General features: G+C 41.6%; 2 protein-coding genes across 4 annotated transcripts; both read left to right on the top strand.

Annotated features, from left to right (window-relative positions):
* Window positions 1–58: 58 nt before the first annotated feature.
* On the top strand, window positions 59–2,652 carry LOC116042251 (glyoxal reductase-like). The gene is made up of 6 exons (XM_031288357.2): window positions 59–223; window positions 544–853; window positions 1,234–1,379; window positions 1,619–1,758; window positions 1,874–2,032; window positions 2,166–2,652. The coding sequence occupies exons 2-6, from the start codon at window positions 603–605 to the stop codon at window positions 2,343–2,345; spliced, it is 876 nt and encodes a 291-aa protein (XP_031144217.1). The 5' UTR covers window positions 59–223; window positions 544–602; the 3' UTR covers window positions 2,346–2,652.
* Window positions 2,653–3,348: 696 nt separating this feature from the next.
* Window positions 3,349–7,257, top strand: LOC116042250 (glyoxal reductase-like). 3 transcript variants are annotated; one of them, XM_031288356.2, is made up of 6 exons: window positions 3,349–3,573; window positions 4,908–5,217; window positions 5,544–5,689; window positions 6,244–6,383; window positions 6,499–6,657; window positions 6,795–7,257. In XM_031288356.2, the coding sequence occupies exons 2-6, from the start codon at window positions 4,967–4,969 to the stop codon at window positions 6,972–6,974; spliced, it is 876 nt and encodes a 291-aa protein (XP_031144216.1). In that variant the 5' UTR covers window positions 3,349–3,573; window positions 4,908–4,966; the 3' UTR covers window positions 6,975–7,257. The 3 variants fall into 3 exon arrangements, with proteins under 3 accessions (XP_031144216.1, XP_031144215.1, XP_031144214.1); XM_031288355.2 differs by having other exon boundaries at window positions 3,383–3,488; XM_031288354.2 differs by having other exon boundaries at window positions 3,387–3,474.
* The last annotated feature ends 577 nt before the right edge of the window (window positions 7,258–7,834 follow it).

The following is a 7,834-nucleotide window of genomic DNA, read 5'->3' as shown; positions in this document are numbered from 1 at the left end:
GTGACGTTAAAAACCTGTCACATGACTGTCAGCTGACCAGGTGTTGCAGGAACGAGCAGGAAGGACGAGGTAGTTTTAAACAACATGACTCTCTTCAAAAGAAGTTAGAGGTAATGTTACGTTTGCCCTTTTTAACTCTTGGCTTTTTTTAAGTAACGTTACGCGACAGGTCGTTGCCTATTTATACCTCTCTCCCTTAAATTCAGCTGAAAACGCCTAAAAGGTGAGATGGAAATATATAGTAACGTTAGTTGCATTGTGACATCCCAGCGTCTTAACACTGCATCATACTGTACTACAGCGGCTGTCTTTTCAACCGTCTAACACTGCATCATTTTAGCATCATTGATACTCATTTGCTACGTTACACCAGCCTTCCTCTGTAATAAAACTGGTGGGTAAGGCCCATGGAAAGAAAACCTATAGAAATCAGTGTAACCTGTCCTGTTCTCCACCTAGTACCAGTCCCGATATATACGACATTTACTACTCAAAAAAGTCTCTCATTTATTTCTCACTCAACTCTCTGTCCCTCTTTAACAGTGTTGGGTAGACCAACAAGTCCAAACAGGGTACAAAAAAAGAAGTGCCTCTCAGATCAGATGTCTTCCTCCTCCTCCACTACCTCTGCTGTCCTCCTAAATACGGGGGTTCAGATGCCCCTCCTGGGTTTGGGGACCTACAAGTTGGTGGCTTCTGAAGATGTCTACCGGGCTGTGGACGCAGCGCTGGTTGCTGGTTATCGGGCCTTTGACAGTGCAGCCGTCTACCGGAATGAAGCTGACCTGGGCCGAGCCCTGAAGCAGCTCCTGCCCAAACATGGCTTAACCAGAGAGGATGTATTCATAACCAGGTGATGGATATGGGTTGTATCCAATCCACATAGTTGAATGCACTTATTGTAAGTCGCTTTGGATAAATGTAAGGCATGTATGCCTTCCAAAAGAGCACAGCATTTGAGTAAATAAGTGACCTTTGATGTATTATAGTATATAAGGCAGATCGTTGCTGGAATTTTATGAACATGCATATTAAATACAGCTGGAATATGAAACAAAATATCCTTCAAATTTATTTCAAATGTTTTTATTTAGTTTATTGTTGTAGCTGAGTAAAATATAAAAATGCATGCCTACTGGCTTTGCTGTCCTCATCGCATACGTTTCTTGTAAGGTTGAATCTCAAAGGCCCACAGTACAATTCTAATCATCCCTTCCTCCCTTATCCCTGCAGTAAGCTGGGCCCCAAGGATCAGGGTGAGAGAGCCATGGAAGGAGCCCTGCACAGCCTGTCTCAGCTGGACTTGGGTTACATTGACCTGTACCTGATCCACTGGCCTGGCACACAGGGTCTGGTAGTGGCTGACCAACGCAACCCAGGTAAAGAATTCAGATTAAGTCAATGTTTTCCTTCATGTACTATATTATAACTGTGTATGTATGGTCTGTATGCACATTTATGTAAAAAATAAATGTAAAGCATTTGAAGTAACTCTCTGCTCTGGCCAGCTGTATCAAATGTTTTCAAGCTGTCTTCTCACCTTCCTCCTCCACAATGTAGTTGTACTTGAGTACCACTGATGACTCACGATGATGTCCTAATTAATATTTGATTCCAGGCAACCGAGCTCAGAGTTGGGTCACACTGGAGGAGCTGCATGTCCAGGGGAAGCTGAAGGCCATAGGAGTGTCCAACTACACACCAGCACACATGAGAGAACTGATACAGAGCTGCAAAGTCCCTCCTGCGGTGCTACAGGTAGAAAGCAGGAGAGTGAAGGAGGATGGATAACATATAATATACATGATGGAACACAAATGCACTCAGTTTTAGAAAGAGCCAATGCAGACAGTGTTTTTATTTGTTTATTCAGGTAGAGTTTCACCCAAGGCTGTGCCAGACGGAGCTGAGGAGTGTGTGTGAGGAGTATGGAGTGTGTTTCCAAGCGTACTCCTCCTTAGGGAAAGGAGAGCTGGTCACTGATCCTGTGGTGATGGAGGTGGCAAAGAACTGTGAACGCACACCTGCACAGGTAAACACACATACAAAGCATCTTGATTCAAGGTCTTTTTGGCCAGTCTGTGACTACTACCTTCCCCGTGTTCAATAATAATGTTTTAAGCACAAACACTTGGAAAACATGCAGGTCTTTTGTTTCCCTTCAGGTCCTGTTGCGCTGGGCTGTGCAGCAGGGCGTCCCAGTGCTCCCCAAATCTTCAAATCCAGACAGAATAAAGGACAATTCCAGACTTTTTGACTTCACACTGAGTGACACAGACATGGACAGACTGTCAGCTTTGGACTGTGGGCGCAAGTATTGTTGGGATCCATCAGAAGTGGCTTAATAGACCACTAGTGGAACACACATTGTCTTCCATGATGCCTCTTTAATGCTGCTGTTATTTTGCTCTGACTGGCAGTGATGCAGTGGTGGGAAACCACCACTAGAAAGTTACCTTACAAATTCACCGGGCGAATGTATTGATTTAGATAAATGTATGTACTGAGGTATCTGAGAGTTCAAGTAACATTTTGGACAACATTAGCCCATAAGTTGTCCTGTTTATCGTGACCGATATGCCATGAAACACAGAGAGGCTTTTCATGCTGCACTTATAGGTGTGTTCCTACTGACCAAAAATGTATTTAATGGGCCAACATTTTAAGACTAGTTCCATATTCTTTGTTGCCTCTCACTGTTCTTTAATAATACTCTTACAAAGTAATAATATGGCATTTGTGCTTAAGCTTTCTCATTTAAATTTTCTATCAATTGTGACAGAAAATTGCAATGAAAAAATGTTATAATAATTATTTTAATAACTATAGTAACATATTTATTAAAAATAAATCATTTTTGAAGTGTCCTGTTTACCGAATAATTTTACACAGTTACACAAGAGACTCACTTTAAACACAATTTTAAAAATGATTTATTCAAGACAGCATATACCAGAAGTTTCACAACTGTAGAGAAAATACATCTTGTCTGAACTTGTAGATAAAACTACCAGCCTTGAAGAATTGACTTTCAGGGAAAGGGAAGGAGAAGGCCTGCAGAGGCATGGCTTATGTCAAATGGGTTGTGCAACAAAACAGAAAATAAACATTCATTTATTAATTGATGGGACTGTTGTTTCAGAGGGCAACCAAAATACAGAATGCATGTCAACATCACAGACAATGTTTGAATTTGGTTTAGCTGGCTAGAAACGACACATTTCAGTAGGCTATAATGCTTACTGCCTTATATCAGTAAAGGCAGTTAGCATTTATAAATTAAAAAAAGCTGTCAAATTCTTGACTTTCTCTCTCTCCCGCCTGGTTGCTTGATAAGCTAGCTCTACTTTGATAAGCTTGATCTTCCAATCAGCGGCGGCGAAAACCTCTCAAAATGTCACATGACTACTGTCAGCTTACCACGTGTAGCAGGAAGGAGTAGTTGTAAACATTCCTCTGTACAAAGCTACAAAGGTAAAAGTTGTAGAGTAAGGTGACATTTCCTTTTATTGAAACATATCACCTATTTAGGCACATCTACTGCATAAGTATTCAGCTGAAAGGGCCCAAAAGGTGAGATGGAAACATTAATTATCTGTAACGGTGGCGTTTAATGGCGTTACTACCCAGAGTAATGTAGGAACTGTGACGTTTCTACCATGGATGTATAATTAGATGTTTCTCCGTCTTGGTCTTAACGAGTATTGCGATATCATAGATATCTTCCCATGTATAACACTGCTTAATTGTGTCAAAGTTTGGTCTCATATATTGTGACGTCCATATGGGACGCATACTGGAGTAAATACCGTCTTTAAGACTTGGTGTGCACTTACAGCTACATTGACGTTGTAACGTCCCACTTCTACAAATTGTAACAAGCTTTGTTACGTCCCAGCGTTATCAAAGTGTGTGTAATACAACGGTTTTACTCGCGGTCAAAATATAATGTCTATGCGTCAAACACACTGTCACATTGTACTCAGGGGCAATAGAAAACAGTGTTGTGACCAACTAAGTCTCAAGTCATTTGGTCTTGGTTCAAGTCTCAAGCAAGTCTCGAGTTATTTTGGTCAAGTCTTAGATCAAGTCACTTTTTTTTACACCCAAGATAAAGCACTATTTTTATAGAGATAAAATACAAGGTTTTAGTAGCCCATCTAATAATATGATTGGCTAGTTTGTATAACTAGTACAAAGAGTATGACTTTAATCTGTATTATAATTATTGATATTCAGTGAAATGAATGTAATCAAAGCAAAAACAAAGTATTACTTATTTATTCCATATTTCCTCCCCATCACCTTGAAAACAGGGAAATACTGACAGCCAGACTACAACATCAAACATTGTAATATTCAACTGGGTCAACAAAAGTGATTACTTGTGACACAGATGCACTAATGAGGCTTCATTAGGAGTCTTCGATGTAATGTGTTGCCATAGCAAGGAGTTTGACTGACAGTCAGTCAGCCAATCATGACAATCACATACCGGGGAGCTTTGTCGTCCAGTCATGATTCACAGTTTGCGCTGCTGCCACAGCATAGCATACTTGATGGACAGAAACGGGACAACATTGAATTATATTATTTTATATTGTACAGCCAACATTTAAACTTATGAATGCACACAAGTCATCTGAGTCATCATGCGTCAAGTCAAGTCCAAGTAGAGTCTCAAGTCATTTATTTTTTTTGTCATTTGCAAGTCATCAAAACGGTAACTCAAGTCGACCCAAGTCGCGGCCACCAAGTCTCAAGTCCACATCTCTGATAGAAAACCTGTAGAAAGCAGTGTCTCAACCTAGTGCAATATACCAGTCATGATAAAACCATATTTATATTTACCACTCAAGAAAATCTCTCATTTATTTCTCACTCAACTCTCTATCCCTTTTTTACAGTGTTGAGTAGACCAACAAGTCCAAACGGGGTACAAAAAAAGAAGTGCCTCTCAGATCAGATGTCTTCCTCCTCCTCCACTACCTCTGGTGTCCTCCTAAATACGGGGGTTCAGATGCCCCTCCTGGGTTTGGGGACCTACAAGTTGGTGGCTTCTGAAGATGTCTACCGGGCTGTGGACGCAGCGCTGGTTGCTGGTTATCGGGCCTTTGACAGTGCAGCCGTCTACCGGAATGAAGCTGACCTGGGCCGAGCCCTGAAGCAGCTCCTGCCGAAACATGGCTTAACCAGAGAGGATGTATTCATAACCAGGTGATGGATATAGGCTAATATGCCTCCCAAAAGAGCACAGCACGTCAGTAAATAAGTGACCTGATGTATGATGGGATTTATTATACTACATAAGGGCAGAATCTTTTGTTCCAGCAATTTTATAAACCTACATATTGAATACAGTGGGAAAATACACATATGGATGCAAAGTAAAATATAAAAATGCATGCCTATACTGGCTTTGCTGTCCTTATCACTTAAGTATCTTATAAGAGACCAAATGGAGGCACTGAAGCTCAGTGACATTTGAATCTCAAAGGCCCACAGTACAATTCTAATCATCCCTTCCTCCCTTATCCCTGCAGTAAGCTGGGCCCCGAGGATCAGGGGGAGAGAGCCATGGAAGGAGCCCTCCGCAGCCTGTCTCAGCTGGACTTGGGTTACATTGACCTGTACCTGATCCACTGGCCTGGCACACAGGGTCTGGTAGTGGCTGACCAACGCAACCCAGGTAAAGAGATTAAGTCAGTGTTTTCCTTCATGTACTAAACTTTCACTGGAAACATGGGGGCGTTGAAATTAATGCGGTGACGGACCATAACCGATTATTACCTACTGATGTAACTTGTTGATTTTCCGCTTGCTGATTTCTTTTATTTTTGCCTTTTGTCTGCTCTCTGCTGTGTTCAGACTCCACTACATTCATGAAGTGTCTTTTTTTTTAAGAGCAGATACAATAAAAAAGGGGAGTTCATACATATCCGACTGCTTGAATTTGTCGATGAAAGCCATGTGTAGCAGTATATAATAATATTGAGAAGGTGACGCATCGTGATATCTATTCGAATAGTTGACAGGGTAATCGTGATGAATTGAATCGTGAGACCAGTGAAGATTCATACCCCTAGTAAAAAATAAATGTAAAGCATTTGAAGTAACTCTCTGCTCTGGCCAGGTGTATCAAATGTTTTCAAGCTGTCTTCTCACCTTCCTCCTCCACAATGTAGTTGTACTTGAGTACCACTGATGAATCACGATGATGTCCTAATTAATATTTGATTCCAGGCAACCGAGCTCAGAGTTGGGTCACACTGGAGGAGCTGCATGTCCAGGGGAAGCTGAAGGCCATAGGAGTGTCCAACTACACACCAGCACACATGAGAGAACTGATACAAAGCTGCAAAGTCCCTCCTGCGGTGCTACAGGTAGAAAGCAGGAGAGTGAAGGAGGATGGATAACATATAATATACATGATGGAACACAAATGCACTCAGTTTTAGAAAGAGCCAATGCAGACAGTGTTTTTATTTGTTTATTCAGGTAGAGTTTCACCCAAGGCTGTGCCAGACGGAGCTGAGGAGTGTGTGTGAGGAGTATGGAGTGTGTTTCCAAGCGTACTCCTCCTTAGGGAAAGGAGAGCTGGTCACTGATCCTGTGGTGATGGAGGTGGCAAAGAACTGTGAACGCACACCTGCACAGGTAAACACACATACAAAGCATCTTGATTCAAGGTCTTTTTGGCCAGTCTGTGACTACTACCTTCCCCGTGTTCAATAATAAATAATGTTTTAAGCACAAACACTTGGAAAACATGCAGGTCTTTTGTTCCCCTCCAGGTCCTGTTGCGCTGGGCTGTGCAGCAGGGCGTCCCAGTGCTCCCCAAATCTTCAAATCCAGACAGAATAAAGGACAATTCCAGACTTTTTGACTTCACACTGAGTGACACAGACATGGACAGACTGTCAGCTTTGGACTGTGGGCACAAGTATTGCCGGGATCCATCAGAAGTGGCTTAATAGACCACTAGTGGAACACACATTGTCTTCCATGATGCCTCTTTAATGCTGCTGTTATTTTGCTCTGACTGGCAGTGATGCAGTGGTGGGAAACCACCACTAGAAAGTTACCTTACAAATTCACCGGGCGAATGTATTGATTTAGGTAAATGTATGTACTGAGGTATCTGAGAGTTCAAGTAATATTTGCCCATAAGTTTTCTTGTTTATTGTGACAGATATGCCATGAAACACAGCCTTTTCATGCTGTACCTATAGGTAAATGTTGTGCTGTTCTATATACACTCACCTAAAGGATTATTAGGAACACCTGTTAAATTTCACGTTAATGAAATTATCTAATCAACCAATCACATGGCAGCTGCTTCAATGCATTTAGGGGTGTGTTCCTGGTCAAGACTCAATCTCCTGAACTCCAAACTGAATGTCAGAATGGGAAAGAAAGGTGATCTAAGCAACTTTGAGCGTGGCATGGTTGTTGGTGCCAGACGGGCTGGTCTGAGTATTTCACAATCTGCTCAGTTACTGGGATTTTCACGCACAACCATTTCTAGGGTTTACAAAGAATGGTCTGAAAAAGGAAAAACAGCCAGTATTCGGCAGTCCTAGGGGGCGAAAATATCTTGGATCCCTTTTGCCTTCAGAACTGCCTTAATTATTTGTGTCATTGATTCAACAAGGTGCTGGAACCATTCTCTAGAAATGGTGGCCCATATTGATAGGATAGAGTCAAACACGGTATTAGTATGATGTTCCTAATAATCCTTTAGGTGAGTGTACTTTGTTGCCTCATGCTGTTCTTTACTAATACCTTTACAATGCAATATTATGGCTTTTGTATTTTAGTTTTCCCATTTAAA

This window comes from Sander lucioperca, chromosome 9 (assembly GCF_008315115.2).
Source record: "Sander lucioperca isolate FBNREF2018 chromosome 9, SLUC_FBN_1.2, whole genome shotgun sequence".
In the NCBI taxonomy this organism is placed as follows: domain Eukaryota; kingdom Metazoa; phylum Chordata; class Actinopteri; order Perciformes; family Percidae; genus Sander; species Sander lucioperca.
This window is presented reverse-complemented; position numbering and strand designations above follow the sequence as displayed.

Excerpts from the sequence above, each read along its gene's own strand:
- LOC116042251 (XM_031288357.2), top strand. The coding sequence starts at position 603 with ATGTCTTCCTCCTCCTCCACTACCTCTGCTGTCCTCCTAAATACGGGG. Across the intron at positions 1,759-1,873 it reads TCCCTCCTGCGGTGCTACAG|GTAGAGTTTCACCCAAGGCT; the intron begins GTAGAAAGCAGG and ends TTGTTTATTCAG. Across the intron at positions 2,033-2,165 it reads GTGAACGCACACCTGCACAG|GTCCTGTTGCGCTGGGCTGT; the intron begins GTAAACACACAT and ends GTTTCCCTTCAG.
- LOC116042250 (XM_031288354.2), top strand. The coding sequence starts at position 3,402 with ATGACTACTGTCAGCTTACCACGTGTAGCAGGAAGGAGTAGTTGTAAA. Across the intron at positions 5,218-5,543 it reads GAGGATGTATTCATAACCAG|TAAGCTGGGCCCCGAGGATC; the intron begins GTGATGGATATA and ends TTATCCCTGCAG. Across the intron at positions 6,384-6,498 it reads TCCCTCCTGCGGTGCTACAG|GTAGAGTTTCACCCAAGGCT; the intron begins GTAGAAAGCAGG and ends TTGTTTATTCAG.